We start from the raw sequence: 27,070 nt of genomic DNA, 5'->3' as shown, positions 1-27,070 counted from the left end.
GAAGCATTTTATTATCGTGAAACTCTTGTACAGGAGTTTGACTATTGCCCATCACTATTAACTGGTCAGTTTATACTTTGACTGGAGTAATAGTGAATTGAATTTTTATTTTTAACTTTAGAATTCTTCCATTTTGTATGCAAACTTTTGCAAAAGGAGATGCTTCCTAAAAGAAATTAAGCACTTAATATTGCCCTTCTGCACTAAAAAAACATACTAAAGTGGGTCACAGGTTGCTGGCAATTACAGAACTGAAATTCCTGAGGTAGCCCACTGCAAGTAGTTCTGTGGCTGAACATGGGATAAGTACTGTCACCAGATGGAGCCAGTGTGCTTGTCATGGAGGAAACACTGAAGGAGACCAGCTGCCTTGTAAGGACACAGAGATACACAACACGAATTGCTTTTGAAACTGCTGATAAATCTGCCTGTTAGTCCTTAAACGTTAAATAAAGACTTAGTGCTGACATTGCAAAGAGAGCCAGCCAATTCATGTGTCTTAATACTGACGTAGGTCATCTTGGGGATTATGGATGGTGCATGGATTTTTTGACTTTGAGCCGAAGTGAGAAAGTATAAGTTTGTGTATCTGGCTGATTTAAAACTGCAAAGGTCAGAATTTGTGTAACGTGGTTCCTGTTGCAGTCTGTATACTTAGGGAATCAGCAACTTTGCCCATTTAAGTATGTTGTGATTTTTAACCACTAAAGCAAGACTTTAAAAAAAGGGGTTTTTCTCCATCAGGCTGATTTGTTTGCATAGTTTGCATATTTTCTGAAGAACAATAGAGTAATATTTCTGAAGAATAATATTTTGGAACAGTTACATGTTTTTCTTAATGTTTTTGCAGACCTTAAGTGATGTTAGAAATTTGAATTTCCCACCGTTGTTCACTCAGAAATATGCACAAGAGGTAAGTATATCTGCTGCTACTAACTGTAGATTTTTTTTTTTTTGCTTTCCAGTTGCTTTGCAGGTAAAAATGGAGGGAAAAAAATAGCTTTTGTTTTATTAAGATGCATTTCTCTATCCCTGTACTTTACCTCGTTTGAAAGCTACAACATGACGATAATGTTGATGATGATATATTTGTCACACAGTTTACCTCCAGTAACTATGCAGTGTTACCTGGCTTCCCTTTGTCACTTGCTGTCATTCACTTCACATACATCCTAACTTTATTTCTTGCAACAAATCCATTTTCATAAAGAGAAAAGGCAAAATTCTAGATGGGTAGAGGGGAGACCCTGGGTAGCACCATGGCTGTATGGGATCTTGCTCCAGGAACTGGGTCTCTCAAGTAGAGATGAGCAAATTGTGCTGTGTTCTGATTAGTCAGATCTTTAAAGTGATAGACTTGCAGATAACGAGGAGATGACATACAAAACCTCTCCAACAAAAAGCTGAGATGGTTTCAGATGTTCATGGAAGTTTCAGACCGGCAGCTAAATTGAGGCTAAGCTTTCTAGCTTTACAGCTGCAGGCTGCCTGGGGGAATGTGATGTGCTGCGCTCAGCTGGAGCAGGACACTGTAATTCTGATTAAATTTGAGACAAGTATTCAAATTACCTGTGTACTTAAAGGAAAACCTCTGATACACTGTAAAAAATTACTGAGTGGCTTAATACATGAAGCTAAAAGTTATTCATAAATTATACTTCATATGCTTTTAAATTCTTTTGATTGCCAATTCATATAAAAGGTTTTATAACTCTATTGAATCTTGGGTCAGGTTTGATTTGCCAAATTGACTATAGCCCTTGACAGTAAAGACAATTTAACGGATGCACAGTGATACATTTTCAGAAGTTTAATGCACTTTAACTACTGTGCCAAAGCACTCGTGCCCAAATTACTCAGAAAGCAACTGGGGACATTTTCCACTTGTTCACACAGCCGCAGTTGAAGTCAAGACATTAAATAAGAAAGAAATTATGATTTGGTTCATGTAGCACACTTTGTGTTTTCTTTTAGTACACCATGGTGAAGGACATGCTCTCTCCAAGTCCCACTGAAAGACCAGAGGCTGCAGCAATCATAGAAAATCCTGTATTTGAAGACTTGGAACTCCCAGCAAAACCAGTGCTTAGGCAGAGGTCACGAACAATGAGTTTATCAGGAAATAAGCATTCCAGACAACCAAGCAAATAATTATCCTCAGGATCACTTCTTCCCCTCGGCAGGTTTTACAGGGATTGTTCAGCCGAAGGATCCTATGATGCAGAATGTCTCTCTTGGAAATAGTTTACTTAAACTTTTTTTGCCATATTTAATGTATAAGACGTGTTGGACAGATTTTGGTTTACTGTAACAGCCAACGAAAGCCAGTAATCACACTTTTCACATTCCGTTTTTCTTACCTTAACTCTCCTACGCGGATGGGTCCCGCGACTGTGCTTAACAATGTTGTGCTCCATTATCACTGTTTTGGGTTTGTTGGGGTTTTTTTTTTTTTTTTTTGAAGCTTGTAAATGTCAGCTTGCTGGGTAAGTGAGAGATCTGTAACATGTAAATAGAATTAAAATACTGTATTTTTATAGAGCAAATTACAGTCTCTAAGCCTAGTGAGTATCTCTCCGGATCACTTGCTGTTCGGTGAAATGAAGATGATTTTGAAATGAACTATGACTCCATTTTTGTCCCTGGTGGGTAAACTGGGAATCTGCACTATTTTTGAAGCAAAAAAAATACCACAGTTGTACATACTGTCACTCTCCATAGCCAGGCATTGGAGGAAATAGTTTCATACTTCTGCACTATAGTAGATCTTAGGGAATGCATTTTATACAGATAAATCTGTAGAGAAGGAAAAGGAGCTTTTTGCCATTAAAAAGGGGGTTTTATAGGCAGTGGTTGGAAGAGCCATAGTAAAAATTATGTGCAAAAAATGTTGTGATTCTGAAAATTTAAACCTAATGAAGTCATACATGTCGTATGTAATCTTGTAGATTTGTATTTTTAAAAAAATCAACTGGTAGGCATTTGTGTAATCTGCTAATTTAGCTGCCTAATGCCATGCTTTTATTTCTCACTGTAAATATGTCAATTTTTATTTATAAAATACGGAATCAATCCATTTGGGTTGGTGGTGTACAGAATGCACTTGCTGTATTTGTTGAGTGCATTAATTATTGTGACTTCTTTCAAGTCTAAATGATTTAATAAACTTTTTTTTATTTATAAAAAAAGAAATAGTAGTTGTTTCTGTTCAGAGCCTGCATCAGCGCACGCTGCAGGTGGCAGCCTTGTGCTGCTGCAACAGGAGGATTTTGTAACTTGCTTCGCTTTCCTGTCTCACATTTACCGCAGTGCCCGTGATGATGCAGAGATGCATGTGCTGCTTGGAAGCGAGATGCTATCTGAAGGGATAAGGGAACCGAGCTCTCCTAAACTAAGTGGATTATGGAGGCCATCTCTCAACTATTAACAGAGAGGGAAGAAGAAGGGATAATTTTTACGCTATTAGAACTGTTTTTGCATAAATGCATTTTCCTTTTTTAAAGGCTTAAGTTTTTGAAGTTGTAGGCTCTGAAATCTGTTTTTTAAAAAGATGCTGGATTCAGATCCTTCTGGGGATCACTGTTCTGTGGTGTGACACTACGACCAGCAATTAAACCAGCTGACACTCTGCAGCTTGATGATAAGGCAAAAGTGGATTACAAAGATTGTCTTCCTTGTGCTCTTGGATAACTCTCCTAGATACTGGCTTGTCCAGTTGAAGCCAGAATTCTGCAGTGAATATTTGGTCAAAACCAGAACTTTGTCGAGTTTAGCTGGGTTAAAACAGCAGGTGGTTGAGCCTCTTCCCTTGGATTTGAGTTGTCCTCTTCCCTTGGACTTCCCTGTTAGCATCAGCTGTAAATGCACAGTTAAATGGCCACGTTTGAAGACACTCTACCTTCCCTGCCAGTTCAGTGATTACAGATGGAGCACAGGAAATAAGGAATATATTTTTAACTTGCTGTGCATCTGTGCTGGATGTAAGTAGCTGCCTATTCCAAGGGTCCTGCAGCATTTCAATACCAAAAATGGTCTACATCATCACACTAGGTGTGTCTGTGTATTCTGGGATGTTACACTCCTCCTGAAAGGCACATACAAATCCCACCCTGTGTGGTGCGTGCCCAGCTACAGAAGCACCTGGCCACACTCAGCTCTTGACTGCCTCTGTGAGGCTTTTCTTCTCTTAGCCCTGGGTGCTGGAGTGTTTGTCCCTGTCTTTCCTCCTTTTTGCTCCAGAGTTTGACTAGGAAAGAATTTCCCTAACCAGAGAGGTTTTCCTCTGAACTCAGGTCTTGCCTGCAAGCGCTCATTTCCCTGCCTCACCATGACTGGAGGACCAAAGGCCTTTTGTCTGATGTGTGTGCATTCTATGCTCCCATCTTGGAAGGGAAAGCAATGAAGGCAGGCTTTTCTCAGCTCTGTTCAGATGACAGCAGCAGCTTTCCACCTTGTCTGTGAGATCCCAGACAGCTCTGGTGGCAGGAACCAGAGCTCATAGCTCATAGACAAGTTTATTTACCTTCTTTCAGGTTATGGACATCTAGAAACAAACTATCAGACTGTCCCTGGTCTTCCTGTGGCCGTGGAAATCGGTGTGTACCTTCCTACCCACATTTTTTGCAGATGGACACCTGAATGCGGAGGCCAGGACAGCTGCCAGCTTACAGCCCTGCAAAAGGGAGCTCTGCTCTTGGGCCCTGCAGCACGGTGCAGCTCTCCAGTTCTGGCCTGTTCTTTCAGAGGATGTTGCCTGTCCCTCAACTCCCTCCCTGCTATAGCTCTTGGAGCTGAAACACAGTTCCTCATCCCAGTTTATCAAAATGAACTGTGTGGCAGAAGCAAGGAGGCTGCCCCATCCACCTTTGTGCCCACTGGACCTAGACGCTTCCCCCCAGAATAAGGGCAGGATTGTGTTGTTACTCTCCTTACCGTTTCCGTGGTGGTACGGGAGTCGTAGGAGCTGGGAGACCTATCCCACTCCATGAAGAGTCATTTGACAGGAGTGCCAGTGCTGCAACCCCACGTCAGGGCTGTTTCTTCTACCAGGCTCTTGAGAGAGAACTTCTGACCCTTGTACTGGTGTCTGCAGTCGCTGAGCTGCTCCAGGCAGTAGCTGCTTGCTTTTTGCTACACCTCTGAGGACAGCCCTCTGCTCCCTTTGAGCTGGAAGAGCAGAAGGACTCGGGACTTTTACTAACCCGAGTTATGAACAAAGCAACATTCTTCACCCCTCTGAGTGCCCCAGTCCAGTAGTTTTAGCATTAAACGTTAGCCTGGCTAGCTTTCTGCTGTGTTTGCTCTGCTTCCCACGCTGCAGAAGCCATGCCTATCCCAGGTGGGTGATGGAAAAGCTATTTCAGAAACCATCTCTTTGAAGTGTTTCATGTCCACAGAATATCAGTGGAAGAGCAGACTCTGAGTGCAGTGAGTCTCCCATGTAAGCCAGCATGAGACCCCACCAGAACCGTGCCAGGAGAAGCGATGGATGTTGTCTGAGCGGTCACCAGCCCTCACGTGACCCTGCTACAGAAAAGCTGTGGTCCTGGGGGCTCAGCTCCTGCTTTTGCTTGCTGTTACGATGCTGCAGAGATGTTCAGGAGCAGTCCTGCCCTTTTTGAGGTAACCCTTCAGTGTGGTACTCCATGGAGCTGGTGTTGTTTGATACTCTTTGAAGTCCAGCAAGCACTTGGGAGTGGTAAAAATAATCATTCTCATTTACCATCTTTTTTTCTTTATGGCTGTCTGGTCCAGTAATACTCTGTAGCTACACTCATAGCCTCCAGGCGTAGACATCACAGTGCAAAGCACACAAGTAATAATTCCTCTTCACATCCCCTCTTTGGCTGCTCTTGGTCACCTGTAGCCCCCTTTGAATTCCCAGGGCACTAGGTGCTCTTGAGGTTACAGAGAAATGTTTCACTCGGTCTCGCTCACTTTCTGGGGTCTGCCACGCAGGATATTCACTTCCAGAATTAATAAGGAAGCTCACAGATAATTCAGAGAAAGCCACTGGGAAGGTGATCTTAGATTTTACAAACAGTAGCCACAACATCCATGTACATAGAGTATTTCTCCTGCCTGTTCCTGTCTGCTGCTGAATCCTTCCTGAGGTGTTAAACACCAAGTCTGAAACTGGAAAGCTCTGAGCTTCTTGGTTTTTCAGGAGTGAGTGAGTTGAACCCTGAACAACAGCCCAGACTGTGGAGAGCACAAGCTGCTGGACCATGTGCTGCCTTTGTGAAGAAGTGACCTCATCCATCTTGCCGACTTCCCCATACAGATTGACACACGTGGAGTTACTAAAACTGGTCAAATTTGTAATGTAAGCTGCAAGATGAGAGCTTGATAAGAAAGAAATACTGTCCCACCTTACAGTGTAGACCACCAGGATGTGGACAAAGACATGTTCACGTTATCATACTGATATTTTTTTCCCCAACACAAAGATTGAATTTGTCTTAGGAAATGCTCATTAAAAAAATAATTACCCAGGAAGCAATTAGCTCCATTAGCTATAACAAATTGCCCCTAAAATATCAAAGTTCCTTATTCATAAAACTGTGGAAGATGGAGAACTGCATCTTTGTTGTCTGTCCCCAGCTGTAATATTCCAGCCCCTTCCCCTATTTTCCTACCCATTATTTTTCCGTTAGGATGTGCTCTGGCACTTTCTGTACCACCACCTCCAGCAGCTGATTCTGAATCCCTGTTACTTGGGCTTGCCCTTCAGGGCACCATTGGCCACTGGCAGCGTAATGCTGTATTCTAGGTCTGGAGCAGTCTTGGAAAATGTGGCTATGGACACCATGTCTTCTCCGATGTCCACCTGAGACCTGTGCCTGCAAATGAGCAGCTTCTTCAGGGCCCGTTGGAAGTCCCGGTTCAGGAAAGCATAGAGCATTGGGTTGATGGTGGAGTTGCAATACCCTAACCAAGTGATGATCTTGAAGGTGTCAACCAAGACTGTGCTGGTGGAGTCAGTGCCTCTGGCAGCAAGCCAGACGTTCAGGACAAAGTACGGCAGCCAGCACAGCACAAAGACAGAAATGATAATGCTAATGGTCTGTGTGGCCTTGTTCTCCAGCTGCAGATGATTCTGCCGCTTGCTGTTGGGGTGGTAGTGAATCTCCAGGGTCTGAGACATGATACGAGTGGCCTTGAGCCGTGAAGCTCGGTAGATGAAGAAATACATGCTGCACATGACCATGAAGGGGACGAAAAATGCCAGAGCAGAAGCCACGATGGCAAAAATCCAATTGGTGACAAAGATACATTCTCTGCCTGCATCAAAGTCCACCCCAGGGATCTCGTTCCAGCCTTGCATGACGGGAAGGAAGGAAATGAGGGAGGAGTACACCCAGACCATGCAGGTCATCACGATGCATCTGGAAGAAGAGAGAGATGGAGAGGAGAGAGGGTCTGAGTTATTTTGAGTGGAGAACATCCAATATGATTCGATCCCCATGGTGACCCATGTGGGATATCACTGCTCAGAGGGCTTGGAGAAGGGAAAAAGCTGGGGTACCATATGTGAATGTCTGTATTGAGTGGGTAACTGGGTCTGTGGTTTATAAAACTAGGGTCAGCATAAGGGATGCTCAGAGCTGGCTGAAGAAAGAGGAGGAAAAGTTCTACAGAGGATTTTTGTTAGTATTTAAAACTACAGCGTGTAGATTTCTCTGTTTGGTTTCAGCTTTAATACCTGGTAGTTATTGTATCTTCTGAGGAGCAGCAGGAGTGGAGCTGATGGACCCCAGATCCTCAGTGCCGCTGCAGCACTTGCTCTGCGACAAGGTGTGCTGGGCACCCACCCTCCTCATTTTGGTGATGGCCCACACTCCACAAATCGTACACAGCAAGAGTTGCAGTGGGAATAACATCGCCAAAAGAGCCTGAACCCACCTTGTAGAGCACCCTGCAGCTGCAGTGTCCTCTCTGCCCACCCTCAGACAACTTTCCCCACGGTGCAGTCCTCATTTCAATGTTTCAGATGAAACCTTGACAGGAGCTTAGAAACTTGTCCTGCTTTCTCTCTGTTGCCCCCATGAATATCATGAGTTAAACAGGGGGAAGACTACTGCTACATGCCTTCTCCTGGGTGTAATTTGCTCTAGTCCATGGGGAAATTCCCATTAAATGCCTGCAAAGGGCAGAAGTTGTAGGTACAAGTCAGCCCACACTACTGGTTTGCGACCCATCCTTACCCAGTGCTTTCCCAGGAGCACCATCAAACCAGCTCGGTAGCATCCTCTTTCTTTTTCTCCTGCACCACATGAAACAATTTCTGTGAAGTTTTAAATGGTACGAAGATCCTTTTGCCACATCACTCTGCGTTTGGGCAGCAAGCGTCAACATCTCACTTGGTCCCTAGTCAGTAGAGGCCATGGCCAAGTGAAAATTTGGAGGGACCCAAAGTGAGGAGCCAGTCCACTCACCTGCCACGGGACATCCTTCTTGAGTAGTGGTACGGGGTCACCACGGAGCAGTATCTGTCCAGGCTAATAAAGCACAACGTCACGATGGATGCAGTGCAGAACATGACGTCAAAGGAGATCCAGACTTTGCAGAACAGCTTCCCGAACAACCACATCCCTGTCACCTCATAAATGATACTGCCAAAGAAAAGGGGTAGAAACCAAAGCTAAAAGGACTGATTTCACGCATTTCGTCAAGATTCCGCTGAGGTAATGCCATATTTTAGCACGGAGGTACCAAAGATGGGCATGCAGCTCAGACAGCAGGGGCTGATTCATCTTCAAGGTGCAACTCAAGGCAATAACTCATAGGTGGGCCACAGCTAAAGACCAACCCTACGCTCCTTCCCTGCACTCTGTTATAAGCAGTTAAGTTTGAGAAAGGTGCTTGGCACCCCAAAGCTCCCCAAATTTACATCTGCACAGCTTTGTTTGTCGCAGCTTTTCCACTGCCCTGAGCACCACAGACTTCTACGAATTCTCCCCAATTCCTGGGATGTGGAAGATCCTCCCTCCTCCAAGAAAGTCACTTTTCATCTGGTCTCATGCTTCAAAACTAAAGGTTTTCAAATCTTGGGTAAAAAAAAAATAAATCCTAGGAGGAATCCTATGTGCCTTGTACGTTATGTAGCTCACAAATGCCTCAGCAAGGTAAATACACCAGCAAAAAGCAGACATTATGCCAAAATTACTTCTAATAAAGTCAAGAGGGGCCTGTAAAAAGTGAGCAGTGAAGGAAGGAACATAGGGCAGCAGTAGGAAGGCTGGTGCGTGTTTCTATAGCGTTCAATTTGATGCCATTCGCTTCCCCTTTCTTTCACCAGCTTTCTGCAGCTCCTGCGGTGCTGCTGAAATAACTGTTGTGTGTGGATGTGACGTGAAAGGCTGAGTAACCGCCTAGTCCTGCAAAGCTTTAATTATCCCGTAACTTCACAGCTTGCTGGTCAAACGCAGTGAAAACAGGGCTGCTGCTCCACACGCTCCGGTGGGCCCTGATGTCCACCAAGAGTCAACTTGATGTCAGAGGAGTTACAAACCAACCCCTGCTCTGCATCTAATTAGCAACAACTCATCAAAACAACTTTGTGAAGGTTCTTTTAGAGCACAGCTACTGTAAGCGGGTACAGCGCTGGCTGAAGGGTCCCAGCCATCAGCAGCATTTTGCTGCGCAGGGTGCCACGCAAAAATTCAAGCAAACGTTAATTTACAGCAGAACCTGTCCCTGCACTGTGGTGGCCTCCACATGGGCAGCATGGACGGTCCTACTGTGCACACATGGAAAGGTTTTGTGGCTCTTCTCTAGATGGAGAAATGAGATGTAGAAGTCGAAGCACGGGTCCAGTAACAGACTTGGGTGTCTTGGCGCCACTTCCGAAATCCTCCTGATCTCCAGAGGTGCTGCAAAGCTTGTGGTGTGAGGACCGTGGCCTCCCAGAAGTAGATTGTGCTGCTGCCATGAACGTCCCTGCACACAGATCCCAGCTGAGCAGGTGCCTACCTCTCATCAGCACACGTCTGGTGAGATGCACCTGACCTAGCAGATGCTCTGACAGCACTGCGTAGCGGCTACCCGCTCCCTCATCTCTGATGTAAAAGGGCTCTGCAGCCTGGAAATGATGCTGGTTAAAAAGGAAATAAAACCAAAAAGATATGTGCAGTGTAAGCAGAGGAGAAGTCAGACAAGAGTGACTGGAAATATTCGGCCTGGAAACGCCTGGGCTGGATGGAGCACTCAGATAACAAGCTAAGCACAGCTGAACCACTCCGGCAAACAACCCAAACCAGGAACAAAACAGAAGTCTTGCTTTTACAAAATTAAGGCACCAGGCAACAACCTTGTTTTTCCTTTCTATCACAAAACCTCTTTTTCCTGAGCCACACCAGTCATTTCATTTCCTTATCTTTGGCATGTGTTAACCGTGCTCACCAAGAAGTAAACTGCAATTCTAAAAAGCAATATGGATACGAAGCTGAGACAGTGGGAAAGACAATCAGAGGGCTGGAGCACCTCTCCTGTGAGGACAGGCTGAGAGAGCTGGGGCTGTTCAGCCCAGAGAAGAGGAGGCTCTGGGGAGACCTGATAGCAGCCTTCCAGCGCCTAAAGGGGGCCTGCGGGAAAGATGGGGAGAAACTCTTCAGCAGGGTCTGTTGTGATAGGACAAGAGGTAATGGTTTTAAAATAGAGTGAGGTAGATTTAGATTGGATATTAGGAAACAATTTTTTACACTGAGGGAGGTGGGACACTGGCCCAGGTTGCCCAGAGAGGTGGTTGATGCCCCATCCCTGGAAACATTCCAGGCCAGGTTGGACGGGGCTCTGAGCAACCTGATCTGGTTGGAGATGTCCCGGCTCCTTGCGGGGGGGTGGGCTAGATGACCTCTATAGGTCCCTTCCAACCCAAACCATTCTGTGATTCTATGACTTTTCCCCTGCCCTCGTATTCTCCACAGCTGAAGTCCCCTCCTCATCCATATTGTGCCCTTCTCCTTTCTTGCTGGGCATGAGAAGCCACAGACAGCTTTCCCAATGAAATATATTTTCATCTGCTTCTTCTCATTCCTTCCATGCTTTACTGGAAGCCTAGAAGTAGGAATTGTCCCATTTCCTTCCCCTTTGCATTCCGAACTGAGCAAAACGTAGTGCCAAATTCCCTCTTTCTCCTTGCCAAGGAAGAGGTTTTACTCCAGTTATGGGGATACTATCAGTCTTACAGGGGGAAATCACAGCTGCCGAGACACCTACCTGCCTTTGCTCTTCGCTACTGCTCCCTCCCACCACCCAGACTGCAAATGCCACATCAGTAGGTGGGAGGCAGAAGTAACGAGGATGCTGGTAACTGGAAATGCCCAAAATTCATTTAGAAGAAAAAGAAGAAATCGAAGACAAGAATTCCAAAGCATGAGCTGAACATGAAGACATCAGAGGAAGTCATCAGGTGGACAACAGGCAAATTGGGAGAGGAAGCAGCGATAGCAATTATCAGCTGGAACTCGCTCCAAAGCAGGAATTGTTCAACTTTTGTCTTCTTTGAGCAAAGAGGGTTCTGCCATTCCTGGGTAAGACGGGGGTAATGGAAAAGGTGATCTCCTGGAGGGATGGTTGGAGTGGGTGGAAGAGCAGGTGACGCTGTGCAGTCCCAGAGAGGAGCCCTTAAGACACCTGTGCTGGACTGGGATAAAAACCATTTATTTCTGAGCTTAAAAAGAACGTGGAAAGAAGAAGAAAAATAGCCCAAGGAAATGCCAGGTAGCAGAAAGATTGTTGCTGTAGCTAATCTTTGGTGTCTGACACACCATTTTTCTATTTCCAGGAGGCTGGAATGGTCTGCCACGTTATATTGTGGTGACCTCGTCCATGCAGTGGGAAACATCAGAGCTTACATTTACACAGAGAGAGGGGAGATGGCCTTTGTCCCCATGTCAATGCTGCCAGTTATCGATGCGCAATGCAAGCAGGTGACAGGGGCAAAACAATTCCCCCAAGCGCAGCAAATCCCGCGTGTTATCCCACTGCAGACTGCAAATCTGCTGGTCTGTTTATGCAGGGAAAAGATTTATTGTGCAAGGTCGCCAGCGTTCCCTGTGAACTGCGCCCATACGCCGTCTGAACCAGAAGGAACAACCAAAATTCTGTGTTTCACTAGGAATATGAAGAATAACATCTCTGCAGCAGCCTTTCAAGTTCAGTAAGATGAAATAATCCATTTTCTTACACTAGTAAGAACCTTTTTTACTTCTCCCTCCCCTGGCCAGAAAATAAAAGATAAGGTTAAAGAAGTGTAAAACTGAAAGCACAGAATTTAATTCCACCGATTTCAGTAGTCATTTTCGACTGGGAAAAATGAGGGAATAACATAGTCTGTGATTTGCTCCGCCTTTGAAACGCAGGCGGGATCAATGCAGTCATTGCCCTTGAAGCTGACACACAGTGACAGTCCTCATCTCGCATTCCCCAAGCATTCAGGGTGTGTAAAATCATCTAGCAATTATGTTGGCCCTGCATGCAAGGCAGAGCTTGTCCTAGAAGATGGGACTCATCGCACTGGGGCCACCGGAAAAGCTGGGTGTCTAGTTCAGACCATCAGCCAGGGTCCCTCTGTGGCCAACAAGAAAAACACCCTTGGGAATTCTCCTCCATTCGTTACAAGAGGAGCCATTATAAAGGGTAGGGAAACTGAGGCACGGAAGCACATATAATCACGGACTGGCAGTTAAGTTCTTTGGAGAGCCCAGCTCTAAGCTCAGCACCTGACCTTCCAGCCAGCCCTGCTGAAACAGCGGCTGCTGAGCTGGGAGAGAAGAGGTTGCACAAACACGTCGCCATCTGATCTTACCTTACAAGCACCTCTTACCTAAAGGGCATGACCAGACAAGCCACAAGGAAATCTGCAGTGGCTAAGGACATGATGAACATATAGGTGACGGTGCGCAGTCTCTTCTCCACCACCGGGCAGATGAAGACGACCGTGTTTCCCAGGAGTGTGATCAAGTCAATGAGGGTCAGTATCAGCCCAACGACCACTTCCTGGAGGCCAATCCCTGCCCGGTTGCCATCTTCTTTCACAAAGGAGGAGGCAGCAGAGGAGAAATTAGTAAACCACGATTCATTTTTATCCATCAGCATCTTCCCACTGTTAAAATCTGAAAGAGAGGAAAGGGGGAAAAAATAAATAAGGACTTCAGTGCACACAAAAGGAAGTACAGAAATAATGGTTATGCTTCATTTGCTTCAAGAAAAATTCACACACCCTGCTGTGTCTGTGCCATCACTGTCCCATGGTTATCAGTCCGTTAGAAGTGTCTGAAATCCTGAGGGTGAGGATAAATGTGCAGCACCAGCTGAAGGCTGAAGTCCTTCATGGCAATTAAAAGCCCTCCTGCGAATGAAAATGCATCATCAGGTGGAGCATGACACAAAAAAAAAAAAAAGAGGAAAAGCAAGCACTGAGACCGAAGGGAAGACAAGCAAGCAACTGAAATCTAAAATCAAGGCAACTCTACTGAATCCCACTGCCATGTCCACAAAATATTGAGGCTGAAACTAAATGATCTTTAAGGTCCCTTCCAACTCAAACCATTCCATGATTCTGTATTCTCGTTATCATCTTGGCCACCCGCAGACCAGCTGAGACGGCTTGCCCAGGCTGGCTGCTTTCATAACCCCGCCATTCAGTACGGGCTCTGCCCTGGGTTGTCCTGTTACTTTTTTAGGCTCTGAGGTTAAGAGCTTTTTACTGCCAGGGCAGGCAGCTCCATCCTACAGTCTGAATGGCCACGCAGAGCTCCAGCAACCGCACAGGGAGCTTAGTGCAAGTGGGCAAGCAACTGAGGCATCTTGGGTGCAGTAGTGACTTCAGACTCATGTCCCCTTCTGTGCCCAGCTGGGAGAGGATGCTCCCAACTCTGTAATGGGAGACTTCTAAGTTGAGGAAATTTGCCTTTTCGTGTTCACAGCTCTGTTCCCAGACTTTGACCAAGCAGTGTCATTGGTACCTGGGAAGTGGGATCGATGCGCTGCAAAAATTCCAAAATCCACTGGTGTGGCTAGTGGGAACACGAAGGCAAAACTTGTGGGGAAAATTGTACAAATATTTCCAGACATCACATTGTTACATTTGAACACAATTGCTTCTCCTGCGACTGGGCCTGGTTCCACAGTACCCTCAGGTCAACCCCACATCCCTGGAGCATCACTACTAAGCGCAGCGTGAGAATGGGCTGGGATAGATGTCTGTGTGGTCCAACATGCCTTATGTCACAGGGGCCAAGCTTTGCCTCAGGAGGTTTGTAAGAACAAGGCAGCACGACGTCTGTTTTTCCTTGCAGCAGCCTATGATCCAGAATTACCTCTGAGGATGGTTTCAAGGACTTCTAAATCATGAAGCTGTTCCGCTTCCCCTTTGCCTCATGCAAACTTTTAGCATCCATGACCTCCTACAGCAACAACTTCCACAGCTCAGCTATGTATGTGCAAAGAAACGCCTCTTTTTGTTTGTTTTGAGCCTACTACCAGCTAGTTTCACTTGATGCCCTCTGGTCCTTGCATTGGAAAAGACATCACGCAAGCAACCCCCATCCACTCTCTCAGTGCCACTGGTGGGGTCTTTAATCTCTGTCACATCCCCCAGCCCCCTCATTGCCTCTTGGTCAGGCTGAGGAGCCTTCACCAACTTGCTCGTTCCTTGTACAGAAGTGATTGCAGTCCCCTGAGCATCGCTGCTGTTCTTCTGAGCTTCCTAGATGGACCAAAAATGCAAACGATTTCCAAGACGTAAATGCATGGTGGATTTCTATAATGGCATAATGATGTTCTCTGGTTTGGCCTGCTTCCCTTTCATAACAATCCCTAACGTGGTTTGCTGCTTTTGATTGGCACTTAGCACCGAACTGACCTTTCCACAGAACTGCCCATCGCCATCCAAAGATCTCGTTCCTGAGCAGTGACGGTCAGCTCAGAGCCCGTTGCTTTAGATAAGAAAAGAGGATGAAATCAGGTTCTCTTCGTCTTCCCCAAACTCCATCACTTCACAGTTGAATTTCTTCTTCCATTTTAATGCTCACTGAGCCTCATAAAAGTTTTTCTGCAATTCTTCAAGTCAGGCCTTATCCTTCATGCCCTGATTAAACTTTGATTCACCTACAAATATCACCACTTCACCATCCATGATTTTTCCAGTTAGAGATTTATTAAACACCCATATCCCAGCCCCTGTCCCTGTGAAGAGCATCGCTGACCTCTCTTCCACATGGTAACTCGCCATCCACTTCCCTCCTGCATTTCACCTGTTAGACAAGTATTTATTCACACAAGGAACTTCCTTCTTAACTTAAATTTCCTTAAAAGCTCCCACCATGGGGGCCATATTGAAAACCTTTCAGAAATCCAAGCAGACTACACCAAGTAGGTGTAGTGACTTCTATTTACGTGCTGGATTTAGTGGTTTCCTTTCTTTTAAGTTAAAAAATGAAAAATAAAAATCAAGAAATAACTAAAGCTGTCCAGAAAAAAATTAAGAAGAAAAGATCTTCCTCTGCACCTCCTCACTGCAGCTGGGACTTGCTGACTGAGACCTGAAGCTCTCCTGCTCCAGTGCCAACAACAAGCAGGTTCATTACATGGTCCACGTCCATCTTCCAGCTCATTCAGTCGTCTGCCATCTCCCACACCTGCTGGGAGATGCTGGTGTCCTCACACCTCCAGGACCTCTTCAAGTCCTCTGATTTCCACCTCGAGTTGACCCCTAGCCAGTTTAGGCGCATGAACATCACCCAGTCAGCCCTACGTTCTCCTAGATGAGCGTGCAGCATTAAGATAGGCTCCCATGATATGAACAGCAGGAATCAAGTTTACTGAATGTCAATTTTTTCTCCTTTTTCCTTTGCCCTCATTGATGAGAATGCTGGATTTGTTGTCTGGGGATTTTAGATGTAACATTGAGAAAAGAAGGTTTAAAAGTTGAATCTTATAGAATCATAGAAGGGTTTGGGTTGGAAGGGACCTTTAAAGGCCATCCAGTCCAACCCCCCTGCAAGGAACAAGGATGTCTCCAACCAGATCAGGTTGCTCAGAGCCCCGTCCAACCTGGCCTTGAATGTTTCCAGGGATGGGGCATCAACTACCTCTCTGGACAACCTGTGCCAGTGTTCCACCACCCTCAGTGTAAAAAATGCCTTTTTTATCTCCAGTCTAGATCTACTTCCCTCTATTTTAAAACCATTGCCCATCGTCTTATTACAACAGGCCCTGCTAAAGAGTTTCTCCCCATCTTTCCTGTAGGCCCCCTTTGTTTGTCTCTGACTGGGCAGCCAGCAATTTATCTCTTGCTAAGAAGTGCTACTCCTGAACCATCTGGAGAATTGTTAATACAGGAAAGTGAGGGATGATACAATCTCAACATCTCTGTGGAAATCTTTGGGACAAAGTCAGATGTGTTATCCTTCCCAGGGATCTATTTCCACAACTTAGATATCAGAGCTTTTAAATTCTCCGATGACCTGCAGCAGCTCACGTGGTTAGGCTGCTGATATAGCACAGCGTCTTTCTTTAACATTAGTTTTTCAGCCTTTCCTGTAAGGAGCCCTCTTAAATCAGTGGGATAACTGCCCAGTTGTACCGTGATGTGGGAGCATCCCAGGCTTCCTGGGGATCTCAGATCCCTTAAGGGTTGTGTTGTTCTTATTTGGCCATTACAGTTTTGCTTCCCTTCAAAAACTGATGGGCTAGATTCTGCTCTTATTCTGCCTGAGAGAAGCAATTCTGTAATTTGAGAAGTTTTCCTTTAATATACAGAAAGTTTGAACTAATGTATTCAGCAGATGAATCCCAAGTAAAAGGTTAATTTCATCACTAAATGTTATCTTTTGATGGCAGAGGAGGAAGAAAAGCTCTGCAATCTCAAGGCTGACTGCACTCTAAAATCTTAGAGGGATTATGAAAATTGGAAATGTATTTGCTGCCAGACTCTGCTCCTCTGCTAAGCCAAGTCCAAACCAGTGTACAGCAGCATGCACCTGTACCTGCCCCGGGACCTCAAAACACATTTCCCTCCTCCCCTCTGCCGCGAGCAGAGACTGCAGCGGCTTGGTAATTTGTTAAACAGTGCATTGCTCTGGGGTGCGGTGATAAAGGAGGAGGAACATCCCTGGGGATGCTTCCACCTGTAAAACACACATTTGGGGAGACCACGCAGCAGAAGAGCCTGTGCTTGACTTTCCTTTCTCCGTCTCTCCCTCCATCCAACATTCCCGTTTGAAGGGCAGCATTTCCCAGGGCACAAAACACCCAAACCAGCATAGAACAACTCCTACAGCCTCTCCGACATCTCACCAGCCCCAAGTCTGGAAACCAAGCAAAACACACGATGCTCACCTTCAAAACCAAGGGCTGAAGGCAGCCAGCTGGCTTGAAGCAGCTCGGCAGCACCGCTGAGCCCCGTGCACGGTGTTTTTTCCAGTGGCAGTGTCCAAGGAACTCACGCCAGCTCGCAGGGCTCCCGCATCCCATCCCATTGAGCCCAGTTGCGTGCAGCCAATGGTTTCTGCCCCCAACGCAGGACCTTGAACCCACACCTATGGGGCAGCGCAGGAGTTTGTCCTTTGTGATTTCCCCCCCCAGCAGAAGCACACGCTCTTCCACCGCAAAAGCAAGGAGAGACTGAAGCAGGAAAACTCAAGGCAAAGTCAAACCCACGCCACAAACGCAGGGGTGCCGGCTGGTGTTAGGGGAGGGACCGGGTCAGGGGGCCAGACCCCAGTCCCTGGGGTGCAAAAAGCCCTGCAAAAATGCCAACTCCTAGGGTGTAAAACCCCAACCAAGGGGTGCCAAATCCCCAGAACCCCAACCCCTGGGGGGCAAAACCCCAACCCCGAGGGGGCAAAATGCCAACGATGCTGGAGGGCACAGCCCCCCTGCACCTGCACAGCGCAGGGGGAAACTGCCCGGGGAGGGGCTGGGGGGGTCCTGCCTGAGAAGGGGGGTCTGCCTCGCAGGGGAGAGAGGTGGGGGGTGCGTTCCCGTAGGGAAGTAGTGTTGGGGGTGGGGGGAGTGCACAGGACCTACCTGGAGGGATCCTGCTGAAGAGGGGGTCCCACCCGGAGGAGCGAAGAGGGGCAGCCCTGCCCGGGGAGAGGTGGAGAGGTGTCCGGACCTGCCCGGGGCTGGGGAGGGGGATGCCGGAGGACGGCACTTACCGGTATCGGGGGCCGCCGCAGCCGGGGGAGCCGCCCCGCTCCCCGCCCCGCCCCGCTCCCCGCAGGCAGCTTTCATCCCTCCGGGTGCGGTGGTTCCCCGTGGAAACGGTGGTTTTTCCCTGCGTTCAAACCGGTCCTTCCCAACAGACAGCAGCTGCACGGGCAGTGGGTAAAAATTGGAAAAAACAAATTAAAAAAAAAAAAAATAAAAAAAAAGACCTGCCATCAGATTGATTTCCCTGTTGCTAAAAGCAAAGGGGTGCTTTGCTCATAAACTAAACAAAATGCTAAAATTCCCAGACTTTAAGGAGAATCTGTTAGCACTGGTGAGATGTTACCCGCACAACCCCGCTTTGCCTTGCCGAGGAGGTTGAGTCGGGCTGGGTGCGATGGGATGGTGGCCGTGGTGGGATGGTGGCCGTTGGGTTTTGGAGCAGAGCTGGTTGGGTTGGAAACTGGGCACTGAGTTGTGGTTTAGGTATGTCCTGAGGGGAAACCCGGCTACACTGGCTGCTTGGGAAGGAGAGGTCCTCCTCCCAGCTGCAGGTCTGGGCTTGGAGGAGGGGTGGGCACCTCTCGGACTCCTCAGGGAGCTGACTCAGCTCAATGGTCTGGCAGAAAACGAACTCAGTGAGAAAAGGTATAAAAATCTGGTTCTTTGAGTGCTTGGGTGAGTGTCACACACAAAGCTGGGAGCTTCATCCATAGCCCCTGTTCTAAAACACCCCCCCAAATCACACCCAAATGCATCAACTCATTTTGTATCAGGAATAGCGTGGCCAACAGGACATGGGAAGTGTTCATGTCCCTGTGCTCGGCACTGGTGAGGCTGCACCTTGAATACTGTGTGCAGTTTTGGGCCCCCCAGTACAGGAAGGACATGGAGGTGCTGCAGTGTGTCCGGAGAAGGGCAAAGAAGCTGGTGAGGGATCTGGAGCACATGGCTGATGAGGAGCGGCTGAGGGAACTGGGATGGTTTGCCCTCAAGAAGAGGAGGCTGAGGGCAGACGTTATCACTCTGACAGGAGGTTGTAGCAAGGTGGGTGTCGGTCTCTTTTCCCAAGTGACAAGTGATAGGACGAGAGGAAATGGCCTCAAGTTGCCCCAAGGGAGTTTTAGATTGGTTAATAAGAAAAATTTCTTCACTGAAAGGGTTGTCAAGCACTGGAACAGGCTGCCCAGGGAAGTGGTGGAGTCACCACCCCTGGAGAGATTTAAAAGCCATGTAGACGTGACACTTAGGGACACGGTTTTGTGGTGGACCTGGCAGTGTTAACGGTTGGACTCGTTCTTAAGAGTTTTTTTCCAACCTAAATGACTCCATGATTCTAACTCTTCACACTTGCTTGTTATTACCAAAAACTCATTCTTCTTTCTCGCTTATTTTCCAGAGAAAATCACTAAGATTTTGGACTGTGGCTTCACCCACCATCAAAAATATCCTTGGAGAATTTTCTCAATGAGTCTGAAGAGGAAACCTCTTGAGCAAAGTTGGTGGGAAATAAAGAAATCTGGATTTACTGTCCTCTCCCTGGAATAGCTCAGCTCCTGGCTGGCTATTGGCCTTTCAGATTTCAAACTTCTGTTTGACATTAACAATCAAACTGTGATGAATGAGAAACTTCTGGACATTTTGTGTTGTATTTATTACTTCAGAAATAGCAGGTTACCCTTTGAGAATAATAAAATCTATTTCAAATTATGATTTTCCTCTCAAGGAAGCAAGGAAGGAAAGAGGAAGTAATTTGTTTCACACTCAAACACAATCTCGTCTCTGTATTTTATTTTAATAAAGAGAAAATATTTTCTATAAAAGTGGAGAAGTAACTCAGGCATGGGTCAGAGTATTTTGTCAGTCTAGATTAATTTCAACATAAACTTCCGTGTATTTCTAAAAAAGTCAGTTTTGGCAACTTCCATGTAAAATACTTTAATATTATTGTGTTTAAAGGTGATTTCTAATTTACATTTTATTAAAATAAGGCTTTTATAAAACTTGAAATCTGATTAAAATATTTTATGTCTGATGAAAAAGAGCAATTTTCAAATGTGAAGACAAGTTTTCATGTACAGTTCTCCAACCCCCTTTGCAAACTGTCCTCCTTCTTCACACCATTAGTGGCACTGAGCCAAACAGGAGCACCTGACCAGGAAAGATAAGCCAAGGTGACAAAGTTATAATAAAAATAATTTACTGATTGAGGATTTTATTAAAAAGCTTGTACCAAACTCTGTTATTTCTTCAGACCTGGCAAACAAACACCAAGAAATAGAATTAAATTATATATATATGCGCAATATACATAAATTATTGGTTATATTTTTGTATTATTTTATAATGTTTTAAATATATAATATATTTTTAAAAACTACAGAAACACAAAAAAAAAACCCTGTATCATTTAAAATAATTACGAGTTTTGGTGTGGGTTTTTTTTTGACAGAACCTTCCCAAAACACGCTTTTTTGTAGAATCACAGAGTCATAGAATAGGTTGGGTTGGAAGGGACCTTTAAAGGCCACCCAGTCCAACCCCCCTGCCAGGAGCAGGGACATCTCCAACCAGATCAGGTTGCTCAGAGCCCTGGCCAACCTGGCCTGGAATGTTTCCAGGGACGGGGCATCCACCACCTCTCTGGGCAACCTGTGTCACTGTTCTACCACCCTCAGTGTAAAAAATGTCTTTCTTATATCTGGTTTGAACCTTCTAGTTTAAAACCATTATCCCTTGTTCTGTCATAACATGCACTGCTAAAAAGTCTGTCCCCATCTTTCTTATAAGCCTCCTTTAACAGCCCACCATAAGGTTTCCCCGGAGCCTTCTCTTCTCCAGGCTGAACAGCCCCAACTCTCTCAGCCTGTCCTCATAGGAGAGGTGCTCCAGCCCTCTGATCGTCTTCGTGGCCCTCCTCTGGACTCACTCCGACAGGTCCACATTCTTATTATATTGGGGGCTCCAGAGCTGGATGCAGTGCTGCAGGTGGGGTCTCACCAGGGCAGAGTAGAGGGGGAGAAATAAGTCCCTTCACCTGCTGACCATGCTTCTTTTGATGCAGCCCAGAACACAGTTAGCCTTCTGGGCTGCAAGTGCACATTGATGACTCATGTTAAGCTTTTCATCCACCAGTACCCCCAAGTCCTCCTTGGCAGGTCTGCTTTCAATTTCCTTATTGAGAGCAGGGTGTTGCCTCAACCCGTTTGCAGGACCTTTCACTTGGCCTTGCTGAACTCTCCTTTTTCTCCTCCTCTATTTCCCTTGAATTTATAGGGCAGAAATAGTTTTTTTAAAAAACAACCCCGAAAGACCTGGCCTCTGTCGCTAAATTAGGGTTAATTGATCATTCCCAGGGGTGTGGGAGCAGCTGCCTCTGTCCATGGTACCGGTGGTTCAACCACCGCGATTTGCGTCTCGCTGTGGCTTTCCTAATATTCAGGTAATATAGGAAGGCTGTCAGACTCTAATAACAGAATTTTTACAGTGTTGAGAATAATAATAAAGGCCTGCAGTTCTTCAAGAGTAATAGCACCGATCTTCAAAACCTTACGAAGAGGATGGATAACAGCAAGAAGAAGAAAGTGGTTTGGACAAAGTGCTGCAAACGCTGTGTCAGCCACTCATATTAATGTCATCTGCGATATCACCTGTCGGCATGCCACAAGCCATCAAAAACATGGCATGATTTAATATTTATTGGAATTTCTAGGATATTGTCAGGCAGGAATTTCTAGGATATTGTCTCATGGGTTGCTGGGATTTCATTTTTGCATTATATGCCATGCTATCTGGAAAGGGAGGAAAGAGGAAAAAATAGGATTTAATTGGCTTTCTGATCTTGGCAACAAGAAGAGTAATAGGAAATGTACATTCCAGAGTATTTTGCATATCAAAAGCACCTTGATCTCAGAAAATCTGAACAGGAATAGAGCTATGTTCATGAAGACACTGAGGTACAGCCAAAGGTAGAATGCAACAAATCTCCTTAAATTGCAAAATAAGAGGGTACATGGTGTGGAATACTCAGGAATGCTTTGAGGCCTCCTTTACCATTGGTACCCACTTGGAAAGCATTGTTAATACCCCTGGGAAGGGGGGAAGAGTCTAAGACAAATGTTTTGTGTTGACAAGTGGCAGGATACAAGGAAACATTTTCCCTGTCGGGTTTTAGACATCAAGACTTTGGCAGTGTGGATTCCACCATGGCATAAGAGAAGCCCGTCACACAAGGACATCTGCTAAAGGCACAGAGAATAACGAATAAAAAAGGCCTGTAAGTCACATGGCATTGGGTAAACAGGCCTACAGAAGGGGCAGGTTTGTTTTAGTGTTTTCTCTTCCTTTGTCTTTTGGGTGGGGGGCCTGTCCTGATGGTGCTTCCCCTTGTTCAGCACCTTTCTTAGGGCAGCTGTATGAACGGTAGAGGGAAGAAATGAACATTTGCTTTCCTGTCTGTCTTGATTTAGCTAGGTGTGTACCAGTACAAACAGTTGTCTCCACTGTTAAATAACTCTTTAATAACTCTGTTGATTGACAGGGTTTCTGAACAGAAGCCACTAAAGACGCGTGCTAACCACTGCTTTTCTAGGAGCGCTGCGAATCAGAGGCAGCTGCCTCCAAGATGTGCTTTCTGTCAGGTTGCATTGGCGTGCTCTGATGGATTTCTGTATAAATGGTGTTAGTCATCAGCTCAAGTAATGAAGTTTCTTTGACACACGATGGGCACCTGCTGGGCTCCCTGATTGTGCTTTTTAAATATCTTATGTGGAGTAGTGTCTGAGACATTTCTTGTACTTGATGAATTCTATCTGACAATTTCCCTTACAATTTTCCCTCCTCAGACCTCGTATATTTATATCTTCTTTTTCAGGTGGGATTTGTAATCCTTCTACCTTGACATATTCTCCCCTAAAATGAACACGGAGGGATTACTCCTACTGCCTTCTGCCAGCACTCAGCTCAACTGTTCTACAGTGCTTCCACTTGCCCCTCTGACCCCCAAAGTGGTCTCACTTTTCTCCAATGGCTGTGTAGGGGACAATTTTTCCTATCCCAGTTGTGTATAATTTATATTCTGGAAGTAAATAGTACAGATACTCCCACTGGACTTCCCCATTTGGCTTCCAGTAACGTTTCTGCTGATACACTTCTAACCCTGCAAATACCTCAGTGTCCTTGTGTGTGCCTTACCTGAACTGCAGCCGGTGTCATTCTGTTGAAAAATTGGCATCTTCCTCATTTTCAAGAAAACTACAAGTCCCAAAAGCATTCCTAGTGAAATCCATGGGAACTACTGGGAGCCTAGGATAGCATTTATCAGACTCTTATTACCACAGCACCCATTAATTCAAAGCAGACAGATGGATATATAGTTATGGAATTATAGAAAGAATAAAAGAAAAACAATTCTAAAAACGTAACCTGGCTCAGCACAGCTAGTGTTTGTAAGCATCAGGAGGTTTTTATGGAAGTGCTCAATGTTTTTGGTCTCACGGGGCAACTCTGGGTCATTGGATCAATCCTGCTTGGAGAGGAGGAAGAGTAATTGTCATTTAAAATTTCAAAACCCAAACTCTAAAACACAGTAAAAGTCTCCCGCCCAGGTGCTGCTGATTCACTCCAGCCTTTATTGCTGTTAAGGATGCAAATGTAATCTCTGACAAAGACTGGGATTTGACAGCTGCAACAGAGATCAGGGCAAAGAAGAGGAGAGTTTTTTAGGGGAGCTCCTAAGGTATAGTCTGTGTGACTCATGCTGAGAGGACAGTGTGTCATTGGTAGATGCTTATTCATGAAAATGAGTTTCAAAATCCTTATTCTGTTATTCTACGTGAGATTCTCATTAGTACAAACAAGCAAAGTGTGGTTGCCAGAAGGACCTGTGATTGCTCTCCCCATCCCTCTTCTTACAATCCCTGCACTGCAGGGCTTTATGTACTGAAGCCAGTTAATTAATATATGGAGTTATGTGTCCAAATTCTGCTCTGTTTGAGGTTTGTAAGCTGCAAAAGCATATTCAGAATAAAAAATGGCACAGGACTGCCCATGGCTTGCAATGGTGATGGTTCTTGAGTGCTCTCCTACTTCAACATTGGAATTGTTTGTGGTGGCTTTATTTCAGCTCAGCCACACACAGCCTTTACTCCACGAGGAGTGAGCAGCTCCAGCTGAATCCTCATCACACCTTGAAAATACCTTGGGCAGTTTATTCCATAGGGAAAGGTCTGATGCCGTCAAATCACATCCCTTTCACGCTGACTGGTAATCTAACAGCCACACTTATGCCTGAGATACCCTGTAATTCAAATAGAGATATTTAAGGCTAGCAGGAAAATGTCCCTTCCTTTACATGAAAGCAACCATGATTTTTACAGTAGGACGAGCTGTTACATATCAGGAGACTTTCTGAGAACTTTGGTTAGCTGGCACTGAAGTGTGCATGGATCTGCTCTGTATTCTAATGGAACTCCTTGCTCACATCTCTGAAGTGGCTTGTTTATCTCTTTGTAGCTGCAGGGCAGGTGCCTTGTATTTGCACCGGAGATTTCTCCAGAAATTTGATGGTACTTCTAAGCAAAACATTTATGCCTGTAGAAGGGCATGTCCTCTTTATCAGATGATCAGGTTTTCGATACAGGCACGCTCCTTTCCCTTGTTTACACCACTGTGCTTTCACCTGAGGATCACTGTGCTTTGTAAACAAAAGCCCATTGTCAAGAAGGAGCCTTGGTGTTTTTACCCTTATGTTAATGAGGAATAAACCGAAACCCGGTGAGTAAGACCAACATTTCCCAAAGTGCTCTCTAATTATGGGCACCTCCGTTCCTAAGTGCCCAGATGGAGATACCTTGGTGGTTGGGTTTGCAGCAGGGTTGTGTGCTTTGGGGAACGAAAATTCAAGTCCAAGAGGTATGAAGATTCTCAGACTGAGTCATCAGAAATGAATGGACATTTTGGTAAGCCTCTTGTCGCTTGCCAAATCCTAATGACTCAACGCCACGGTCTGAAGCAAAACCCCTGAGTTCTGTGTGTTAGCTATTAGACTGTGTCTGATATGATAGAGGGAGAAAAATACAAATCTAGTCTTTCATGGTTTTACTATGTATTTCTAGCAACAGCGCTGGGATTATTTTATAACTTGTGGGGAAAAAAAGCCATCCAAGAAACTTATCATCAAAACCACTCGTCAGGCTGAAAAAAGTTGCAAAAAAAATATTTTCTTTTCCCTTTTTATTGTTCTTCTGACAAGCCGGACAGGGGCTTTTTTTTTTCTCTTGTGCTGCAAAATCTAATTTCATACGTACATAAAAAAAAAAAGATGGCACTAAACATTTGTCTTGCATGACTCACCGCTGTCTTTCCAAATGTCATAAATGCTGGCAAGCAAACTACAACCACGAAACACACGAGTGTCTCACAAGGCTGCTTGGCTTGATTACAGGCTGGCAAGGATTAGGCTGAGTAATTGGGAGAAGATGGGAGGAAGATTTCACTGGACATCTGGGATTATTGTCTGCTGGAAACATTACAGAGGATAAACCACTAAAAGACAATCTCGTGCCTTCTACAGCCTTCCCCATCGCAGGGTGTTATGATTTGTAGAGCCCAGAGGACATGAAGAAACAAGGATTGTTCAAGCAGAAGAGGAAACACCCACATTTGGCAACATCTAAGAACAACAATGTCTTAAACACAATCATTCCGTGGGAAGGGCTTTTTTCTCATGCACCCCGTTACTGCAGCAGCCACAGCAACCAAAGCCCAGACCTGCTCCTACTGAGTCTCTGCTATCATAACTTGAACTTCTTGCCCTGGATAGACCTTGGGAAGCATGCTGAACCAGACCACAAGCTACACTTGTGTCACAAACACAAGCTGAGTGCTTCTCTGGGGTTGTCCTGCCTTAATCAGGCATCCAGTTCTAACCTAGGAAGTCAAATTTAGCCTTGCATCTAAAATTAAGGGCTGTGAAACCACAACTTGGGCTTCCTGTTCTAAAACAAAGAGCGGATCCCTGCCTGGATCGCATCTTCACAGCCACCTTCTGTGCAGGAGTGAGGCTGATGCCTGAAAGCTCTACTCTAGACCAGGTGGTGGGGAGGAGGGTTTGCAGTACACCATGGTGAGACTCTGGACATCCTTACCTGGTGCACCTTCTCACATGGCTGCAGACAGTGGTGCACAGTAGATTTTAGTTTCTTGCAGACCTCATTGGAAAACTGGGGTCCCACTGGGTAGTACAGCAACACTTCTCCTCTGCCCTGGGCCTACACACGTCAGGGCAGCCCAGAGCCAAAGACAAATGCACCAGGCTGAGCAGAAGATGGGTCCAAAAGAGTAAGTCTCAGGTCCAGAGCATCAGACCTGATGAATCTGCTATAAACAAACTTTAAAAAAAAATTAAAATAAAATCAGAGTTATTTTTGAAAGCCTTTGGAGAAACTTATCCCTTCATAGCAAGGTGGGCAGTGTTTTCTGAAACACAGTGTTTCTTATATGCTTCCATGGCACTGATTTGCTGGCACAGATCCTAGTGTCAAGACCTGTTTATTCCAGTAAGAGCCATTCTCGTTTTGATTTTACAATCCCATTTGAAAATGCACCCCTTTGCTGTTCGATTTTCCATCCCTGCAGCTTGGCCTCGTTGACATGCACAGCATTTCCCAGGGCGGCTGGAGCCAAGGTGGCTGCTGAGCTGTGGAAGGTGCGCGCTTCCGCTCCGTTAGCGCCTTCCTACGCGCCCGGAGCAAAGACTTTATCTCACTGGGTGATGAGTTATCAGGACGGTTATGCCTGATCTTCAGAGAAGATTCACAGTAGAATATTACAAATCAGGAAGAAATACTGAGGTAGACAGGGAAATTGTGGAAAGTAAAAGAACTCGGCATGATGCTTTTTTAGTTCAGGA

At 45.6% G+C, this 27,070-nt stretch overlaps 2 protein-coding genes across 2 annotated transcripts in view; one reads left to right on the top strand and one right to left on the bottom strand.

The window, feature by feature from the left end:
* The window catches only part of EIF2AK3 (eukaryotic translation initiation factor 2 alpha kinase 3), a 43,741-nt gene extending 40,549 nt beyond the window's left edge, over positions 1 to 3,192 (top strand). Inside the window, exons 16-17 of the mRNA XM_086747447.1 lie at positions 851 to 913; positions 1,975 to 3,192. Coding sequence (XP_086603573.1) covers positions 851 to 913; positions 1,975 to 2,151 — 240 coding nt within the window. The 3' untranslated portion in view covers positions 2,152 to 3,192. The remainder of the gene's footprint in view (positions 1 to 850; positions 914 to 1,974) is intronic.
* Positions 3,193 to 6,712: 3,520 nt separating this feature from the next.
* Positions 6,713 to 13,244, bottom strand: LOC147601040 (histamine H2 receptor-like). The gene is made up of 4 exons (XM_086747788.1): positions 13,226 to 13,244; positions 12,830 to 13,118; positions 8,439 to 8,615; positions 6,713 to 7,388 (listed from the first exon to the last, which is right to left on the bottom strand). Exons 1-4 carry the CDS (start codon positions 13,242 to 13,244, stop codon positions 6,713 to 6,715), a joined length of 1,161 nt encoding a protein of 386 aa, XP_086603914.1.
* Between the last annotated feature and the right edge of the window lie 13,826 nt (positions 13,245 to 27,070).

The sequence above is a fragment of the Chlamydotis macqueenii genome, chromosome 4, assembly GCF_036417535.1.
Source record: "Chlamydotis macqueenii isolate bChlMac1 chromosome 4, bChlMac1.mat, whole genome shotgun sequence".
Taxonomy (NCBI): domain Eukaryota; kingdom Metazoa; phylum Chordata; class Aves; order Otidiformes; family Otididae; genus Chlamydotis; species Chlamydotis macqueenii.
The sequence above is the reverse complement of the archived record's forward strand: the minus strand, read 5'-3'. Positions and strand labels throughout refer to the sequence as shown.

Bases quoted from the DNA above. Each gene is read 5' to 3' on its own strand.
- LOC147601040 (XM_086747788.1), bottom strand. The intron at 8,616-12,829 runs GTAAGAGGTGCT...TTTCTTTGGCAG, and splicing joins TGTCTGGTCATGCCCTTTAG to TATCATTTATGAGGTGACAG. The intron at 7,389-8,438 runs GTGAGTGGACTG...CTCTTCTTCCAG, and splicing joins AGAAGGATGTCCCGTGGCAG to ATGCATCGTGATGACCTGCA.